This window comes from Panthera leo, chromosome A1 (genome assembly GCF_018350215.1).
Source record: "Panthera leo isolate Ple1 chromosome A1, P.leo_Ple1_pat1.1, whole genome shotgun sequence".
Taxonomy (NCBI): domain Eukaryota; kingdom Metazoa; phylum Chordata; class Mammalia; order Carnivora; family Felidae; genus Panthera; species Panthera leo.
The window spans coordinates 91,997,088-92,018,080 of NC_056679.1; the positions used below are offsets into that span (position 1 = coordinate 91,997,088).

The 20,993-nt window shown below is 52.0% G+C and overlaps 1 protein-coding gene across 1 annotated transcript in view; it reads left to right on the forward strand.

Moving 5' to 3' along the window:
* COL23A1 (collagen type XXIII alpha 1 chain) overlaps positions 1 to 20,993 on the forward strand; it is a 357,994-nt gene that overhangs the window by 303,081 nt on the left and 33,920 nt on the right. The window contains exons 4-5 of the mRNA XM_042933054.1: positions 6,686 to 6,693; positions 8,280 to 8,306. Of these exons, the coding sequence (XP_042788988.1) occupies positions 6,686 to 6,693; positions 8,280 to 8,306 (35 nt within the window). The remainder of the gene's footprint in view (positions 1 to 6,685; positions 6,694 to 8,279; positions 8,307 to 20,993) is intronic.

Genomic DNA, 20,993 nt, shown 5'->3' on the forward strand with positions numbered 1-20,993 from the left:
TTTTCTAGTTCCATACAAATGTTAGGATTATTTGTTCTAACTGTGAAGAATGCTGGTGTTATTTTGATAGGGATTGCATTGAATATGTAGATTGCTTTGGGTAGTATCGACATTTTAACAGTATTTGTTCTTTCTATCCAGGAGCATGGAATCTTTTTCCATTTTTTTGTGCCTTCTTTAATTTCTTTCATAAACTTTCTATAGTTTGTAGTGTATAGATTTTTTCACCTCTTTGGTTAGATTTATTCCTAGGTATTTTATGGCTTGTACCATCCTTTCTTTACACAGTTTCATTGTGCTGTTTCTAATTATTGGCCATCACAAATAGTTCTGCTATGAATATTTTTATGTACCTGTCCTTTTACATATACGTTAATGCATCTACAGAATACATTCCTAGAAGGATCATTGCAGAAATCGACACATACATTTTATTTATTTATTTATTTATTTATTTATTTATTTATTTATTTATTTTAGAGAGAGAAAGAGTGCATGCACAAGCGGCAGGGAGAGAGAGAGAGAGAGAGAGAGAGAGAAAGAAAGAAAGAATCTTAAACAGGCTCCATTCTCAGCACAGAGCCCAACTCGGGGCTCAATTCCACAACTCCAGAATCATAACGCAAACCAAAATCAAGAGTCAGACGCTCAACTGACTGAGCCACCCAGGCATCCCCGCACATACATTTTGAGTCCTAATTAGCATTGCCAAATCAGACTCTGCTGGGATTATAGTTTTAACCTTCTTTACTTATATTATGAATGAAAATTTGCTTTTGTTTCATATATTTAGAAGCTATTTATGTTTTCTGTGAACTGTCCCCTCATATCTTTGACCATTTTTCTAATAAGTTGTTGATGTTTTTAGGGTTAATTGGTAGGAGCATTTTTGTGTCAAGGTATATCGGCCTTTGTGACATGAGTCAGAAATAGTTTTCCCCGTGGCTTTTGTTTTTGCTTCCAGTGCTTTGTGCCTTGTTAGACATTTTTTGTTTTTATATGGTTGACTCAGACTTTTATTTTATGGCTTCTGGATTATGAACTGTAGTTGGAAAAACCTTCCCCTCTCCACGGTTAGAAAGGAATTTTCCTCTAGGATTTTAAAAAATTTTTTTTAATCTTTATTTATTTTTGAGAGAGAGAGCGTGAGCAGGGGAGAGGCAGAGAGAGAGGGAGACACAGAATCCGAAGAAGACTCCAGGCTCTGAGCTGTCAGCATAGAGCCCAACGTGGGGCTTGAACCTACAGACCCCAAGATCATGACTTGAGCTGAAGTTGGACACTTAACCGACTGAGCCACCCAGGCGCCCCTAGGATTTTTTTTTTTAATTGAGGTATCATTGCCACACAGTGTTACATGAGTTTCAGGTGCACAACCCAGTGATTCAACTTCTCTATATATGTTATGCTGTGCTCATGACAAGTATAACTACCCTCTGTCACCATACAACAATATTACTGTGTCATTGACTATATTCCCTATGCTGTACTTTTCATCCCTGTGACTTAGTCATTCCATAACTGAAAGCCTGTATCTCTCACTCCCCTTCACCCATTTTTCCCACCCCCCTCTCACTTCTGGCAACCACCAGTTTGTTCTCTGTATTCGTGGGTCTGTTTTCCTCTAGGATTTTTATGATTTTTTTTTAACATGTAAGACTTTGATCCTTCTGGAATTTATCCTGACTCATGCTGAGGCACAGATCCAACTTCACTTTGTCCCAATAACCACCAGTCTGCCTAGCACCCCTCTAGTTAAACAATGCCTCTCTTCCCACGGGTTCAAGGGGACAGAGAGTAGCATAGCAGTGGTGTAGGATTGGGGCCTTTGTCCTAAGAACTGGGGGATGGGAGTGCCATGATCAGATCTGCGTCTTGAAAACACCACCCTGGCCCCAGAGTGGAGACTGGGGTAGTGATATGTCTGCATATGTGAGGCCATCTCTGACCCCTGCACACCCCCCTCATTGTTAGTGGGTTTCAGCTCCTGTATCTGCAGCCCTCCCTCCATCACTACTTCTGGGTAAATTCCTAGGGAGCCCTGATGCAAACATAGAAGTCCCTCACACACCCAGGCCTCCTTCGGTGAGCTGGGACTCCGGCCGGCCTCGCCCCCTCCCTCCCATGGTCTTTTCCAATGCCTCAGCATCACCGGTAAATGCAACGTCCATGATGCCCCAATTCACCCCAGCCCACTCCCTCATTCCCTGACCCCACATTCCTTCCATCTCACCCATCTCCCAACCCACAGATCCCACCACCTCGCCCCATTTGGCTCGAACCCCACATGTGCACTCCAGCACCTGTGCAGCAACCGTGGCTGGTGGGAAACACACGCAACCCTGTCCCCCACCCCCTGCCACGCTGGCCGGTTTGTATTTTAAATGCCAGACCACAGCTTAATGGTTGTGTGGCCCCCACACCTCCTCCACCAGCATCACTCATGGCTGATGGCCTTGTTTCCTACTTCACTGGCAGTGGGAACAGTCAGAGGCAACTGTGGAAAATTCCACCTCCCCCCATGGGCTGCACACCCAGCCACACCACACTAGGCCTCCCTGCTTGGTCTCATGGGCCAAAATGCAACCGTTTGGCCTCCTGGGGGTGGGGGGAGACAGTCCCTCATCGCTCCCAGAATCCCCCATTCTCCACCATGTTGGATCTTCCCCTCACTGCCGATGACTCCCATTAAAGCAGACATACTGTCCTGTGTCTCTCATCTTGAAGAAGTGGCCCTCTCTGGACCCCGTGTCTCCAAAGCACGTGCTCTGTGCCTGCGCTCCCCTTTGCCGCTGAATTGCTTGAAAGCCTTCACTGCCCCCATTCCTCCCCTCCCTTCTCCCCAAACCATCTCCAGCCAGATGTGCACACCCATGACTCCCCCTGCCCCGGGCCCCTTGTGTGGCTAGAGCTAGTGGGCAGGTCTCAGTCTTCATTTTACTCATCTGTCCAAAGTGACAGGCGCACACACAGTCCCTCCTCCTCGATGTACTCTCTCCACTCAGCTTCTAGAACCTTCTTCTCTTCTTTGCAACCTCTAACTGTTGGGTTGTACAAGGCTGAGCTCCAGATCCTTCCTGCCAAACCTGCTGGACCACAGTCTCCCCACTTCTGTGGTCGCTCAAGGGACATCTTGCTTGAGTCCTCTCTCCAGAGTCTTGAGAAATCATCTTGACTCTGCCTTCAGAATCGATCCAGAATCCAGCCACTTCCACCCCTTCCACTGCCACCACCAGCTGGGAGCCACCATCACCCCTCCCTGGCATCACTGCAAGATCCTACCTTTGCCTCCCCACACAGTGTGATCCTTTTCACACCAGGATCACAAGGCAGGTCTCGTCCTGTGTCTGCACTGAGCCCTGAAGGGGCTCCCATATCAGAGAGAAGAGAAAGTCCTAGAAATGGCCAACAAGACCCTACCCAATCTACCCCTACCCACCACCTCCCTGAAGCCACCTCCCCCTCTGCTGTCACCTCTTTGGCCTCCTTGCTGTTCCTTAAACACACCAGGCGATGGGGTGCCTGGGTGGCTCAGTTGGTTAAGCATCTGACTTCAGCTCAGGTCATGATCTCGCGGTTTGTGAGTTCTAGCTTCATGTCGGGCTCTCTGCTGTCAGCACAGAGCCCACTTCAGATCTTCTGTCCCCCTCTCTCTCTACCCCTCCCCAGCTCGCTCTCTCTCTCTCTCTCTCTCTCTCTCAAAAGTAAAAAAAAAAAAAATTAAAAACACACACATATACACACACCAGGTGCCCTCCTGCATTGGGTGTTCCCTCTGGTAGGTACACATTTTCCCAGGAATCCACAGGAAGCCTTTGCTTAAATGTCTCCTCAGAAAGATGTCTACCCCAACCACCCTATTGAACACACCAGTCTGCACCCCGGCACTAACAGCTCCCCATTGCCCTGCCCCACTGCCTCTCTCTTTCCTTAGCACTTACCATTTTGTAGGTGATGAGCTTGTGTGTTATGCTTATGGTATCTCAGCTACCTCTCTGGCTAGAAGGTAAATTCCTTAGGGCAGGGATCTTTGTCATTGTCACTGCTGTGTCCCACTGCCCAGAACAGCAGTGGTCAGTGAATGTCTGTGGAATGAATGTGGATGTCCCAGTAGATCAGGGAGAGAGAGTGTGTCGAGGGGGACTCCTCGTTGTCTGGGTCTCTAACTAGGCAATAGGAAATGTCATCCACGGAGACTAGGAACCAGAAGAGGGGCGCTTTTGTGGGCAGAATATCATGAATATGTCTGTGCACCTTGGCCTGAGGAATCATGAGGACTGTTCAAGGGGAAATGACAAGCAGACAGCTCACAAAGGGAGTCTGGGCTTCTCAGACACAGTTGGGGCTAGAGTTGCCCACGTGGGACACTTCTGTCACTTCTGTCTAGTGTAGTCATGAGTGGGATGAGATTCCCAGGGAAGACAGGAGAGAAGGGACAGATGAGCTGAGAAGACTGAAGAGAAGAAAGCCTTGCCATGAGCTCAGCAGAGCCTCTGTGTGAGACTGGGAGAGACTGAGCCAGCTGAACAACCAAGGAAGCAGGAGGAACATGACCTTTTAGAAGCCAAAGGGAGAGAGTGCTTCCAGAAGGAGGGCAGTCTCAGCAGTGTGGAAGGAGGAAGAGAAATCCTTGGTAGCAGGTGGTTAGGGACTCAGTGAGAGCCATTTTGGTGGTGAGAGGGATGGAATCCATATCAGAGGGTCACACGGTGCGTAGAAGGCAGGGAAGGAGAGGCAGTGACAGGAGACCCCCTCTTCCCAGCAGTGATGGGGAGGAGAGCCAGGCCGGAGCAGAGGAGGGCATGTGAGCACAGGAATTGGAGCCATTCCAGAACTGCTGGGAAGCAGCTGCTGGAGAAAGTCGGTCTGATGATGCAACAGGGAGAGAAAGGCAGTGGTGGGTGCTGGGGCCCGGGAAGGTAGGGCCAGTCAGCTCCTCTGACATAACCTCAGGGGCACGGACAGGAGGCTGGGCACAGGTGCAAGTACATCCGTCCAGAGCATTTTCTTTCCCGGGGAAAACATGGCACGAGGCCCCTGGCAGAAGGTGAGAAGTCAGGTGTACAGATGTCCAGGTGGCCAACGCCCCGCCCCACCCTAGTCTGGACTTAGGGGCCACACAACCCCCCGTATACCATTCTTGGGTATTAACACCATCACACATCAGTTTTTCAAGCCAAAAGCCTCTGTCTTGTCTCTCCTTTTTCTATGCCCTATGCACCCCCCACACACACACCCTGCCATTAAACCGATGAGCAAGTCCTGTCGGTCCCCACTGACAAGTGTCTTCTGACTCACTTCTTTCCATCTCCACAGTCAGCACACGAGTCCAGGCCACCATCACCTACGTGGGGGCAACTTCCACTCTTGCCCCCTCCCACCACTGCTCCCTACAGGACCCATGAGTGCTCCTTGTCTCCCGCTACCAATCAGATCCCTGCCGAGCAAGTCCCTGAGCTCTTCCCCGCCCCCTCCTTCCCTTCTTTGTCACACAGCTCCTCCCCCTTCCTGTCTGAGATAATCTCTCACCTTCAGGACGCAGCCTAGCCTCCAGCCCTGAATCAGCCTGGCCTGGCTGGGGTACCTCATACGTGCTGGGAGCTTCCTGTGCTTCTCCCCGCATGATTGTTTTCTTAAGCATCTATCCTTCCAAGGAAAATTCTGTGAGTCCGAGATCCTGCCTCTTACTGTTACCAGTGTGTCCCATTACTCTCTCCCAGAGGGACCCGGCTCATGGGTGGTGATCCATAAACACGCATGGGCCCACTGAGGGCCGAGTGTCACCTCCCTGTGCCGGCCTCGCTATCCAGACTGAGGTCCAGGGTCTGCAGGAAGCAGAGTAGTTGCTGGCACAGCCACAGCATGGCTTTAGTGGGAAGTATGTAGGGTTCAGGAGTTGGGAGAGCTCCTTCTGGGATGAGTTCCACTCCTAACCAACTGTGTGGCCTTGGACAAGTCACTTCTTTCTCCCTGAGCCTCTATGCTATCTGTCAAGTGGGGATGTTTACTGCACCTCTCGCAAAGGTCAAATGCAGTGTGGTCTGCACACCATGAGGTGAAGACACCTGTGGGTTTCACGAACATTCTCCAGGAGCCCTCATCTGCTGTAAGACTGGTCTCAGCGTGCTGCACTCAGCCTTTCTGGAGTCTTCTGGACTCAGCCCCTTCGGCTTCCCCAAGCACACCCAGACCCGGTGCCCCTAACCCCAGGGCTGAACCACGGGTACCCCCTGCATGTCCGCTCAGCCACACACATACGTGTAACCCTTTGGAGCGCTGTGTTCCCTCTGCCCCAAATGTTTTCTCCCCCCACACGTCTCTCCCCTTCAATAGAAATGAACTGACCCCAGGTGAGCACCAAAATTGGTTCTTCAAGCAGGAACAGGTCTGACTCCTACCTGGCTTGCCAAAACCCAACCCGGGTGGGCCCCCAGCAGCGGATCAACAGCAACCTTGTGAAATGTTTGCATGAACCAATGCATGCAGGATGTCATTGCCACCCACACGCCCAGCCCTGCCCCTGCGAGGGCAAAGGCGCCCCCTCTGCCCTGCCCCTTAGCTTTGGGACCTGTGAAGGCTTGCAAGGAGGGGTGGCCAGCAGCTGGCTGAGGGAGGAGCCGGCCTGGCCAAGGGGACCCTCTCTCCCTTTGACGCTGACTGGGGCTTCTCTGCTTGTGTTTTGCAGGTCCTCCTGTAAGTGTCCTGGATTATGCTCTCTGCTCCTGAAAGATAAGACATTTCATTCTCTTCTGTAGCTATTTCATGAAAATAAGTTTTTTAGTTAGATGTGTTGTGTCCTTTAAAAAAAAAGAAAACTTAGTCCCGGACAGGGGCCATATTTTTTTTATAATTTGTAGACAAATACAAGCACAGAATTCTGTGGGTTTGACTTGCCTTGTGAAGCATTCTGTGACCGTTTTGCCCTCCAAGAGAGCTGACACGATCCTGACTGCTCCTCTCGGAGTCTCTGGCTCCACTTGGTGCACAGAAATGCAAGCACCATGCCCCTACTTTCTAAATGCTCCGCGGCATTTAATCCATTTAAATGTTTTTGTCTCACATGCTTTGACACAAAGGGCTCCAGAGTCAGGCAGAGATGCCAGGAAGAATGGGGTCCATTTTCCTGACTTGCCACAATGTGTTTGACCCTCTGGATCCGGCAGCTGAACCCTGCCCAGCACCGCTGGCCAGGGAGGGTGTTGGGTCCGAGGAGGATGCGCGGGAGGGGGGCCGGCCGCCAGGGGGCAGCAACGAGAGCAAGGGTGGGTGGTGGTCAGCGCCCCGGAAATCCCTGTCCTCCTCCAAGACACGTGACTAGTGTGCCTTTGATTCATCTTGGTGGTTTTTCAGAGCCCAGTGAATCCTGACGAATCAATTCAAGGAGCACACTGAGCCAAAATGAACCTTCTAAAGGAATTCCTTTCGGATGATCAGTTTTATTTTTGACTTCCACTTACCATGATTCACGTCCCAATCGGCACCCTTCGGAATCTGGGCTTCTCCATGCATGTAGCAGCACCACGCTGAGCCAGAAAGCGAGCCAGCAAGAAATGTGTAGATTTATTGGCCACGAGCAGTTTCTCCCTGTTGAGTCATTCCTGGCTGTCACATGAGGCTAGCCTGTGCGAACTTGCTAAAGTGCGTAATGCAGAGGGCAGTGGACTGATTCTTTTTTCTTTTCTTTTTTTTTTTTTTTTTTGACTTGGCTGTTAAACTATTAAATGTATTCAACAAATGCAGAAATCTCAAGCTGCAGCCTGAGATGGATGCTGATGTGTGGGACACAGGCCAGACAGTCAGTGCTCTGAGCCGGTAGGGGCATCCAGTAGCAATAAATGCCACTCCCCACCCCCCCATATCTGTGGCTTCTAAGGCTGTCTTCCTCCAGTCTACTCCCTCCCAGTGGCGACAGGCAGGAAGAGCCATTTCTGCCCTTTAGTCCCGATTTAGGGAGCATTTTCCATGGTGGTTGTGACACCACCCTTCAGAATCCCACATCCCCGTGTGGTCCTCACCATGTGCCCCTCCTGAATCGTGTGGGTGTGTGCCCTGGTGGCCCTTCCAGCCTGGCTCCAAGAGGCAGGAAATGGGTGCTCCGTCTCCCAGACCCACTGGAGCCCCGAGCGCGTCCCCCCCCCCCAGGAGTCATTACCAACCATCAGCCTTTGCTGCAAACCCCGCACAACGTGGGGGGATCGGGGGCCCTGATTGAGTTATAAGTGTTGCCATATGGTTTTCTGCTGAAAGTCTGATTATTAATGACGTATTAATTACCACAGGGGCAATCAGGACGAGATGGCTACCCGGTAATTTGCCATTTATTTTTTGCTCTTTGTGCCCTTTTCTCTCAAGCTGATCTTCTTCCTCTGAGCCTTTATTTAACTCTGTCGGCGCTCCTGCCCCCTCCCCCTCTTCTGCTTTCAGTGGCTGAGGTCTCTCTTTGGAGGGGATTAGCGTTAGCTCTGAGAAGGAAGGTGAGGGATGTGCAGACCTGCAGGGCTGGCCTGGTGGGAACTGTCCGCTGCTCCAGCCATCCTGCAGGCAAAGCAGAGAGGCTCAAGAAGGAGCCTCCTTGGCATCCTGGATCGCCCCCCAACGCTCTTGCTTCCCAGACCATCAGCCCTGCACCGAGGGTCCAGCCCTTGGCTGTGGAGTGCCCCTTCCCCCCCCCCTCTCCGCCCCGTCTCCCTCCCCCTGGCTGGCTTGGCTGCCAGCCTCTTCCCAGTTGGCAGGGGGCTGTCCTTCCCAGCCCACCGAGTCTCGTCAGCACTCAGGAACGGGAGACTGCTTGATTCCAGTTTGGTCTTTGTGGTGTCATCGCCTTCTCAGATCTTTTGAATTAAACCTAGAAGTTGGCTTATACTTGCAGTCAACGTGCCCTGCCCAGGCTGGGTGAGTGCTGCATGAAAAGCAAAATTTGATGTAGCTGTGTGGTCGTCCAGTCCTGCTCAGAGAGGTTAAGGACCACAGCCATGGCATCCAGAAGTCCTGATGTATCAGAGCAGGGGGGTGACCTGGTGGAAGGAGAGCATGGCAGGACCATACGGTTGGGCGACAGAGTTGTTCTGTGCCTTCAGGTCAGGAAGGTGCACGGAGGAGAATGTTGGTTGATTCAGAGGCCTCAGTAATGACCAGATCTGGCCAGAGTCTGGATGGGCTGGTGATGGAAGGGGGGAGGGGGGCTCCCCGGGGGAGCTCCCCCAGTCCTGCAGGAACCACCTTCCCAGGAGGCTGTGGAGAGTAGTCCTGGCAGAACTGGGCTTATAGTGCCTCCTAGCTGGGCATCTCAAGGAGAGCGGGTAGTGGCTGGGTCAATGAGTTTTGTCCCTCTTCCCCCCTTATTGGCCCTCTGAGCACAGGGTGACTCCCTGACTCCCTTCTCCCTGGCATAAGAGAAGATTTTGGTTGATGCATTTTTCCAGGTAAAGGACAGGAGTTCCAGACCAGCCACCAGGTCCAGGTGGAGCCGGGGTTTGAATTCCATCTTTACCACTTGCTGATCTAAGTCTCCCTTTCCCTCCCTGTGAAGAGGGTGGTGAGGTTCAGGTGAAGTGAGGTCATGCCTGGAGCCTCCAGACACCAAAGGTGGACAGGTGACTGGGGCTGTTACAGGGCTGCCAGGGAATTAAGCCTGAGGGTTAGCATGTGAGGAGGGACTTGGTACCCAGCCTGGGCCAGAGATGGGACTCTGTGAATTGGGGGAGGGGAAGCTAGGGGATGAGTGTGCTTGTAGTGTGTTAAGTTCTGAGCTTCCTGGGAAGAAAGTAGATTAGGGCCCAGCTATCCTTCCCCACTGCCTGGTCGGTCCAGGTGAAGGGTAAGGGGACCCTGTCAAAATCTCTGGTAACATACCCATGAGTGCACAGGGCCGGGGCGCCCCTTTTCCTGAGGTCACCTGATGGCGGTTTGAATGCACACCGCCCTTTCCATACAGATATGAACAACTTCCCTGGCTGGGCTGGCCCTGCCTGCTGCTGCGTCCAGGGTAATCATGCTTTCAGCACCTGGAGCCAGCTCATTCCAGCTGTGTTCCTCCACACACCCTTGTTCTTTTTTTTTTTTATTTTTTCAAGAGAAAGAGAGAATGCAGGGGAGGGGCAGAGAGAGAGGGAGTGAGAGAATCCCAAGCAGGCTCCACGATGTCAACACAGAGCCCAATGCAGGGCTCGAATTCATGAACCATGAGATCATGATCTGAGCTAAAATCAAGAGTCAGATGCTTAACCAACTGAGCCACCCAGGTGCCCCCAAGCAGCCTTGTTCTGGTGGTACCGTTTGGGCAGTCCCTTCCATGAGGCCCACAGGATAGAGGTGACACCCTGCCTCTCTTCTTCTGTAGGAGAGAAAGCACGCCCGTGCAGGCAGGAGGTGGGTGGGAGGGCCTCCTGTAGGCTCGAGGGGCCCCTGTGTTTTGGCCTGAAATTCAGATCTCTTGGCCTGTGGAGGGCCTGGCTCCCAGCCTGGGGTGTGCTTATGGAGGGTTCCACATGGTCATCCCAGAGGTTAGAGTGACTGCCACAGCTGGAGGGACCCGGGCCACCTAAGAGGCAATTTGTGTACTGAGTATCCACAAGCTTGAAGTCATTCAGACCCAACTCAGGATGCTGGCTCAGCCCTGTGGCCTCGGGCAGGTACTTGGCCTCTGAGCATCTGTGGAGATGATACGTACAGAGTTGGAATATTAAAATAGGGTAACGAATGCAGCGTCCATCCAACGTGGCATACGACAGACCCTCCATAATGTCACCATCTTTCCTCACCAAGGAGAGCCTCAAGAGAAGGAAAGCCCAGCTTAGGAAATCATTCTAATCCACCAACATACACTGGCAGTGTATGGAAAATGGCTTTGAAAACAGTCAGTTTTAAGAAAAGGTGTTTTTCTGCAGTTCAGTAAACTTCGGGACCAGCCTCAGGGGGGATCTTTTTTTGTGTTAAAAACATGTCACTTCCTAAAGGGAAGTAAGAGCAAGAAAAATATCAGGCAGGAGGGTCATGGTGGAGAGCATGCTGGCTGTGTGTTCTGGATTACTCGAGGCTGGCCCCTCCCCCTGAGTGAGACCAGCTGAAACCAGGACCATATGTGGACCTAAGAGCTGAGGTCAGGAGACTGGGGCATAGGAACCAAGGCACAGGACTGTGGGGCAGGTTGTGGACTGATAAGGGCCCAGGGTCACTTTGTGCACAGCCCCCTTACACAGAGGCCAGCCTGTCCCTGCTGCTGGGAGAGTTCGTTAATAGCTCCCTGCTGACAACAGAAGTATGTTTATTATAAAACTGTCCCAAAATAGAGAAAAGCACAAAAAAGGAAAAAACGATCATCCGTAATCCTACCACCCACAGATTAGTCTTCTCAATATTTTGGTGGTTGTCCTTTCAGTATTTGTTATGTGTGAGTTTGTATTTACGTTTATTAGTCTAAAAATGGGATTACTGGACATACTTCTTTGGAGGGAGCCTCGTTTTTGTTTTTTTTTTTTTCCTACTTAATATAGCATCCTTAAGATGGTATATCCACATCCTTAAGAATTCTAGGGGCGCCTGGGTGGCTCAGTTGGTTAAGCATCCGACTTCGGATCAGGTCATGATCTGGCAGTTCATGAGTTCAAGCCCCATGTCGGGCTCTGTGCTGACAGCTTAGAGTCTGGAGCCTGCTTCAGATTCTGTGTCTCCCCTCTCTCTCTGTCACCCCCACTCTGCTCACACTCTGTCTCTGTCTCTCTCTCTTGAAAATAAACATTTTTTAAAATTAAGAAAAAAGAATTCTAGAACGTAAGAGCTACATAGTATTTTATCATTTGTATAATTTTTTTAAGCCGTCTCCAAGTTATAGTGTTTATTTGACAATCTTTTACACCTATGGTCAACATCTTGGGAAGAAACTTAGGTGTATTTCCATGGTTATCTCCTTAGGAGAAATGTCTAGAAGTTGAATTGCTGGACCAAAGGGTTTGCACATGTTGAAGGCTTTTGATGTGTATTGCCAGATTGGCCCCCCTGGAGGCTCTTCTAATTTACATTCCCACCAACAGCTTACAAATGTTGCATATTTCCCCAAACCCTGGCCAACTGTGGGTATTATCATACTTTTAAATCTATGCAAATATGATAAGTTGAAAAAAATGTGCATATATGTATCCTGTTTTAATTTAGGGTATATTTTAATGAGCAGTACATGTAGTCTTTGAGATTAAACTAGGTTTAATAAAGTTTGCATAGACCTAACTGCCACCTGGTGGTAGAGCTTAGAATTGCAGGTATAGTTTAAGGAGGAAATCAACATTTTTGAGAGCTTCCAGATCTCAGTTGGTCCAGGGACATCATGGAATCAGCAGCCCAGGAGGAATTCTGAGCTTTGAACATTGTGAGTCAAAGGTGGGCCCCACAGAGGAGCCCTAGGCACTTCACTCTCCTTGCATTTTGGGATAGTAACAAGCATTTATGTTAATAAAGTGACTTTTGACATCTCATACATAGGAGGCTTGACTCTGTTTCAGTGAATCTGGAAGGTGTCATACCCTGTGCTGGGTACTGGGGTGGCACAGAGATGAATCAGATCAGTCATAGTCTTTGGAGAGATGTGGGGGGAAGGGGACCTACACAACCAGTTTGCCATGGGACAGAGAGAAAGGAACAGTTAGGGGTCACTGTGACTTCCTGGGTATTTCTTATCACAAGCCTTTTTTTCTCTCCAAACCGTGGCTTCTGTCCAAGATGCAAAAGCCTTGTCATGCAAGGCTCAATCTTGCTCACACCTTGACTTTTGCACAGAAAACATCAGACTCTCACCATCTGCTAATTACAGCATCAAAACTCTTCCTCTTTGGTGTTTTGGGTTTTTTGACTCTTAACATTGAGGTTTTGTGACTTTCTGGATTGCTTTACACCTTCCGAGTGCAACTTAAACATTTCTCAAAAATGTGTTTTGGGTATATGTTACAGAGCTTAAGTTCCATGTATTTGAATGCATGAGGACAGCGCCAGGTTGTGAGGCTAGAGTTGCATGGAGATGATGAGTTGCAGCGAGGCTAGGGTGGGGGAGCGTGCCCACTAAACCGTCGGTCAATGACTCTGTGCCAGATGCTTTCCTGGGTCCTTGGACCAGCACTGAACAAGAGAGACAAGGGGAGAGAAACAATAGACCAGGAAACCAATACACCAACAGACAGGAAATGTGCTAGGAAGAGACTAAGGCAGGGACGTATTGAGAGTGCCCACCAGGTACCTACCTGGGTGTGTATAGCTGAGATGAAATCATCAGAAGTCCCTTGGGGAAGATGACATTTGAGCTGAGACTTAAATGGTGAAAAAGATGCAGAGATCTTGTGGGGCAAGTGTTCCTGGAGGAAAAAAGCAAGTGCATGCAGTCATGAGGTTGGGACGACCTTGGCAAGGTCACAAGCAGGCAAATGAGAGGGAAACAGTGGACCGTGACGCCAGAGAGATCTCCAGAGCTGTGCGGAGTAGCATCTTGTAGGATAACAGACTGACTGAGGCCGGAGGCCACGGAAACTTGGCTTAGTGTTTATAGAAACCACAAGCTGCCTTGCCAAGGGCTCAGAGAGGTCCCCCCTCCTGAGGGGAGAAAAGACGGTCAACTCCCACCCCGCCCCCACCCAAGCCCCTCCAACAGGCCAGGGAAGCAAGTGTACTTTCTGACCATTTGCTCTCACCCTGGGAGGTCGATGGTCTCCTCCCTACTTGACAGATGAGGAAGCTGAGCTCAGAGGCTAACAGCACTTGGCTGAGACCCAAGGCCCACCCGCAAGACAAAGCCTGGCTTAGCACACAGGCTGGGGACTCCTCTGTCACTCTACCCATCCTATCAGGAAGCAGGTCACAGCAGCAGTTGGGGGCTCAGGACTGTCTGCACATGGGCAGGAGGGTCCTTCTTCTCTTACCACTCAGGGAAACAGGTACTTGGAGTCAATGTTCTGTTTCTCGTCCTCACCCCTTGCTTTTATCCGGCCCTGGAGCTCATGCTCCATTCCACCCCCATTATCAGATTGTTAAGACCCTTTCCTGCTCTCCCTAAAAAACAAAATGGAAAACCACGTCTAACTTAAAGACAGGAATCCATTTCTTCAGCGCACGTTCCTTCCTATTCCTCACTCATAGGTCCGTCTCATAGCTACTGTTAGAAATTAGGAAGAAAAGCATCCCCTCCTGATGAAATGTGCAATTCTGTTTCCCCGGCCAGGAGGCAGCTGAATAGATCAGGGGCCCAGCCAGGGAACTATGGTGATGGAGACCCCACCCCTGCTCCGGCAATCTCTCAGGCCTTCTGAGCCCCAGTGTCCACATTGGCGAAGTGTGAGGCTTGGCCTGGTGAAAACGTGGACACTATTAATGTGGGGGGCAAGGGGCATGCAATGTGGTCCTGGTCCCCTGGCCAGTGACTCTGGGGGCCTGAAGCTGAGTGCAGGGCCCCCATCCACCCAGCAGCAGAGTTCGGAGGCCACAGAAGCCCCTAGTGATGTGGACAGGTGTCTATACTAGAAAGACCTCCCTGACTACAGGACAGAAACTGGAGGAAGGGGGCCCAGATAGGAGGCGGTGGCAATAATTCGCAGACGATGCATGAATCAAGACTGCCCCAGCAAGGATGGAGGGAAAGAGGACAGGTGTCAGAAATGAGAGGTGGCAGGCATTGCAGGCCAGGTGACAGGTGAAGGACCAGGACCACAGCGCCTTCACTTTGCAGAGCCCCATCCCCTCCCCCTCCCCCAGGACCACCCAGGACCCATCAGACAAAGTGCTCTGGAGACTGGGGCTGGGGGCGGTGGGCAGGATTTGCCCTGTGTCTCCAGAATCAGCAATGGATGCATCGACAGCCTAGGTCCCAGGGAAAGCATAGCTCTGAGCTGAAATGTAGCATATGAGACAGGGTCTCAGCCTGGGACCAATTTTGAAATGAAAACCTCTGTTGGACCGTGTGGAATTAATCAAGTGAACAAAAAAAAAAGGGGGGGTGGGCCACAGAGCACCACACATTCATATGCTTTCTTGCACTCTCCAAGTTCAAAAACAGCTTTGATTGTAAAAATGTAATTAGTTAAATGATTCATCTGTAATATTCCAAATTCATCTGTTTTTAGATTTCGACAACCTACATCTCATTTTCATCTGCCCCCTGCAGTGATGCTCCCCAGCTCCCCACATTCCGGGTTGAGCAGGGATGGGATGAAAGGAGGCTTCTTGAGCCCCCAATAATGGCCCCCAGATTGGAACCTCAGGGAGACACAGCTGGGCCCGAGGGAAAGGGACACCTCCCTGGGATTTCCTCCGCAGGGTCCTGCACCAGCCCAGGGTAGGTGCTCCTTGACTCAGGCCATGGCCTCAGGCTCACACTGTGTCCCCAGAGTCCTTTCGATCATCTCATGTGGGGTTCCCAGATGCCTTGCTTACCCTCTGAAGCTTTTTGCGTCTTCCTGGCAGTAGCCGAGAGCCCCCAGCGCTAGATAATCAACCTTCTCCCCAAGTTCAGCTCTGGGAAAGCACTTAGCAGATAGTCCTGTGGGGTGGGGGGTGGCAGGGGGCCCTTTGCGGGGTGTACCTGTGGTGACACCTTTGCAGAGAGCCACTCTCCAGGCTGATTGCTGGCTGAACCTCTTCCCAGTATCCCCAAAGCAGCAAAGCACTTCTCTGCCTTGTACAGAAGAGCTTGTTGGCAGACCTGCACCAGGTCACCGAGGCAAACTCAGGCCTTCCAAGGAAATAAATTGAGAGAAGGCAGTTATTTGGGTACAAAGGTGGTCCAGCCATCTCCTCCTGAAATCTGAAATCAGGGACTGGACCGTGTCTTGCTCATGCGATGGAAAGAGAATGGGCTTTGGTACTCCATAGACCATGTGGTCTCAGTCACATCCCTAACCTGTCTTTGGCTATCAGGGCAGCCGGGTAGATGACCTCACCAGAGCCATAGTGCTGGGCACACAAGCTAGGTCCAGTGAGTGACAGTTCCTGCCACCGTGATGGTCACTGACCTCAGCAGGAGGAGCCCCCGAGGCTGAAGGAACTCCTCTCGGGCCAGTGTCCCCAGTGCACAACACCCTGGCTGTGGCCAGAGGACAGGAGTCCTCAGGTACCCAGGGCAGCCTTCAGCAGGTCAAGAGCGCCCTCTGGTGTGATCCCAGGTTCTGGCACCGGAGCCAGTGGGAAACTGATCATTCCTAGAGGCATCCACTTGACATTTGGTTCTTTCAACAACTATATATTGTGTTCTCACTACGTACGAAAGACTGTGTTTGACACTTGGGATGGAATGGCAACACAAACATCCAGGGGGTCCCTCCTGGATGGGGTTGTGGTTGACTGGGAGAGAGACTCAAAGCGCATGGGGATTCCAACCTCACTGTGCGCCGTGGTCAGGGCTGGGAAGGTACGGGTTACTGTGACCACCTACAATCCGAGGCTGGCCTGGTGGGGGTCAGGGGTGCTGCCCTGAGGAAGGGAGGTGTGAGCCAAGGTCAGAAGACAAGGAGGTTCTCTCACAAAGGGAGTGGCAGAGGAGTGGCCAGAGAGAGGACACAGAGAACAGAGAACAAGCGAGGCTGGCAGGGGAAAGGGGGTGGGGTGGGAGGAAAGCTCAAGAGGCCAGTGACCCTGAAGCACCCAGCACCTTTGAGCTGGTTGGCTGCCTCCCCAGGGGCTGCAAGGTGGAGGGAATTGGCAATGGCATCCAACCTGGGAAGGATGGGACGTACACAAAAACTTGGCAAACCCATCAGGCTGCCCGGGAAGCAGTGAGTTCCCCGTCACTGGAGACGTGCAATGGTGGCACACCCACTTCTCAGAAAGGGCGTCTAAGGAGAGGTTGGTCTTCCCACAAGGGGGCTGTTCCACCAATAGGGCCTCTTTGGGGACAGGATGGGGACAGCTTGGGGAGGCTGGCTTTGGGGGTACTTGCCAGGCACTGCTAACGCCAGAGGGGGATGGTGAGGTGGGAAGCACACAGGATTCAGGCTCGTGACCATGCCCGGCCTCCCCTAAGCTTCAGTTTCCTCGCCTGTGAAATGGGAATAATAAGGCAAGGGGTTTTTAGCTTTTAGCTCCACCCCATTTCCTTAGTTCTTGCCCCCAGAACTGGCCCAGGGCACTCCAGTCATTCATTAAACCACTTTCCTCTGGCACCCTCTGTACACCAAGCTCCGGGCAGGGCACTGTCACATTTGGGTGGCCATTCCATCTACACCACACCCCTCCTTTCCAGAGGAGGAAACAGGCTGGGCTTCGGGGAGTTAGGCAGCTGGCTCCAAGGTCTTCAGGGAGGGGACGTAGCAAGGACATCCCGCTCCTTTGCCATGCAGGAAGGCTGGGCATGAGGAGCGGAGCCAGGGAGGCTGGTGGAGGCTGGTGTGGGAGAGAGGCCAAGTCCTAGGCAGGGGCAGGTGGGGGACTAGAGAGAGGTCTGCAGTTTGGAGAACTGGTTCAGAGCTAGAAATGCAGGCTCACGCATTCACTGATGCCTTCCTTATGTGGGCTAGCGGGGGGGGGGGGGGGGTGGAGGGGCACACACCCACTTAAAGGGCCCCCCTACCCCGTTCGGCCCATGCACGCTGATCATTATCACAGCTTCCAATATTTCAAGAGAAGTTAGAGCTCCAAATTTTGCACAAAACCTCTGGATTCTTAAGGGTCCCCAGCAGTTCATTCCCAGTGGGTGATAATTGTGTTCTCTGGAAACTGTGGAGAGCCCATCCCACAGACCATGGGGTGACGACCAGAGAGGCTGGAAAGTCAAACCTGAGCGACGCTGGGAGGAAGCAGGCAGATGGCCCAGCAGACTTAGGCTGAGGAGCAGGAGGGCAGAGCAGGGTGTGGCCTGGGCCTGGCCAGGACACCAGGGATCCCTCAGTGTCTGCTGTGAGCTGTCTCTGGCATTCTGTCTCCTGGTTTCTCTGTTGTACCTTCTGCCTCCCTTAGACCATCTCCGTCATGCAGTTCAAGCCACACTCCGACCATCATCATCTAGTCGACCGCTCGGTCCCACTAGATCCCCGCCCCAGCACTGTCTGCCACCAAAATGGGTGCCCCTACCTGTCTACTACTTCCAGTGCCTTCCATAAGAGTAGTACTGAGAGTGCCTGAGCCGGAGACAGGAGGCCAGAGGCCTCTCAGATGGACACAGCCCAACTCACTGGCCATCTTCCATTGTCCCACATGCACTGGGAGTCAGGGCTCTTGACTCCCTTCACCCCACCTAGGAATGATTTTTCCTGCTACCTGACAGGGTAATCATGAAACTGGCAAATGTGTAATTTAAGCAGGTATTTGGGGATCGGTTCAAAGGCATAGCACCACCTCTCCCAGCCATGATGTATATAATATGGACATATGTATAATTGCTTCCAGTGTGCACAGGATATACTGAGCATGCCCTCTCCCCAAAATAGAAGCCAGCTGGCTTCCCGGCCTCACGGAATCGTAGAGCTGAAAGGGACCCAGAAGATTTTCTTTTTTTTTTTTTTTTTAAGTTTATTTCTTTATTTTGAGAAAGAGAGAGGGAGGGTGAGAGAGAATTGCAAGCAGGCTGCGAGTTGTCAGCACAGAGCCCCACATGAGGCTCCAACTCACAAACCGTGAGATCATGACCTGAGCCGAAATCCAGAGTCAGACGCTTAACCAACTGAGCCACCCAGACGCCCCAACCCGGGAGATTTTCTAAGCTGAGGGTTACCAACCTAGATGCCTCTGCAGAACTGACAGGTTATCTGGACGGGGCAGTGGGCCCGGTGGGGAGCACTAGGGCAGGGCAGAGCCTGTGGCCCTCCACGAGCACTTGACTCAGCCGATTATGCCAGGCATGCAGACCCCAGGGTGTACCACCTTTCACTTTTTCTAGAAAAGTACAAACTCTGGATGTTGATGTGAAATGTCACCATTTTTAAATGTTGCAACTAATTCAGTGAGTTTGGTTTCAGTTTTAGTTTTGGTGTTTTAACTATACACACCAAGCCAAAGCTGGCTGTAGGCCAGTGCTTCACCATACAGACCAAGAGTAGGGGTGGGGGGGTGGCAGCTTGGGCAAGCCCCTAACCTCAGCAGGTTCCCAGAACCCTACCCAGCTGGAGTCTTCATGGCTTGCTGGCTTGGGATGCAATTTATTGGTGACTCTACAGAATGCCCCAAATCCCGGGAAGAGGTCCCCGGGGAGGAACCGTGTGCCTGCACCAGGGCACCAGCCAGGCTGGACCCAAGAAGTGAGGGTCCTCTCTTTCCCTAGGGCGGAATTCAAGTCTGGGAAATTGCTAAACCTGGACAGTCTTGCCTTGGTCCATGTGTGCGAGGAGCCTGGTCTGAGAAATCAGAACCACATTTGACCTGCCCCGAGGGGTCTGCCCACCCACTCTAATGAGGGAGCCTTCACACAGGAATGTGCATGTCCCAGGCTGAGGACCCCAGGCCCCAACAGCCTTGTAATTTGATGAATTGTCAACATCTGGGCCATAATTACTGGTCCCTGGACTGATAATCCTGGTAAGCCCCCTCATCCAGGGGCCCCATCCTTGTGCAATTTGGAGGCTCCGTTCCCTGACGGGAGCCATCCGCATGAATTACAACCAGCAAGCGAGACGGACACCCAGCCCCAGCCAGTCTGAGCATTTACTCCTTGTCTGCATCTAAACACGCCGGTGTAGTGATTTGGGGTCAGCTCAGCAGAGAACTCTCGCACGTTGGGGGTCCTGAGGCACAGCTAATGGAGAAGAACAGAGCCAGTCCCCAGTGTGGGGTAAACAGCAGCCTTTGCTTCAGGGTTCCCCCCGGGGCCGATGCACATCGAGGCACCGGTTATGGAGCCCAGCAGACTCCACGTCCCAAACTTATTTCACTAAGAAACCTTCCCTCCTTTGCCACTCTTGTTCATTTTTCTCAAAAGATGACTCTGTAGAACCCTGCTTAGGAAATCTATTCAGTGTGGGAGGGAGCAGACCCACCAAGGCACAGCCAGAGTCCCACGGTCTGCCATTGAGTCAGAGGACCACACAAGGTCACTCCGCAGGACTGCCCCTCCAAGAGCCAATGCAGACCCCACCTCCGTGTCAGCTCACCTACAGGGTCTCGTATCTTTGGTGGGTCTGGGAGAGGAGGAGGGGAGAGGAGACAGACCTGGGACTCATCTTGAACTTGTCATCTGAGAGGAGGACATGCTCTCCATTTTACAGATGAGGAAACTGAGGCTCCGGGACTCTCAGGCCTCTGAGTGCAGCAAGGAGCCAAGCCCGCACACCGCCCAGGGTTTTTGTTTGCCCCTCACGCATCCGGAAAGTGTGCCGGAGCTCTGCTGATCTGCCTGGGGCAAGAGTGGTTTAAAGCAGAGCTGAGCCTTGTAAACAGCTGTGGGGTTTCGTGGAGGGCAGAAGGTGTTGAAAACCTCTGGTGAATTCCATGGCTTTGATCAGGAGGGAGAGGGAGCTGGAGGGAACTGAGTGCCTGTGGGTGCAGTGCTCTGGAGTCTGGCCCTCAGGATCACCTGTTCTGTGGAAGCTGAGGTTCGGAGAGAGGGTTTCACTCGTGGGCTGCCCCAAGTGCCTTCCTTCCCACTCCTCTTGTGGGAGACGCCCACAGTCTGCGGCAGGGGAGGGCTGCCCTGATGGAATAGGACCCCCGCCACCAAGGGTGTGCCTCCACCCAGGCTGGGGCTCTGCTGTTCCAGACTTCTCAGCTCCCCAGATGGCCCTCTGCTGTGCAAAACTGGCTTGCTGTCGGCTAGGACACTCAGCCTGGATCCTGCCCCACCCTAGTCCAGCCTGACCATGCCCTCCAGCCCATGCTTGTCCTTGGCTTCCTTCAGTCCAACCCCTCACCCATCCCTGCAGTGTTTCTCCTCTCCTAAGAGCACCCAGAGCTAGGCTTGGGCTTTTCTCCAGCCCATGGAAATGCCCAGTTCATAGATGGTCCACACAGCCTCCCAGTGAGGCTGGGAACACTGCCCTCCCGGAGACCCATGGGCAGAATGATAGTTCAGACAAGTCTTGCAGGAAAGAAACCTATTT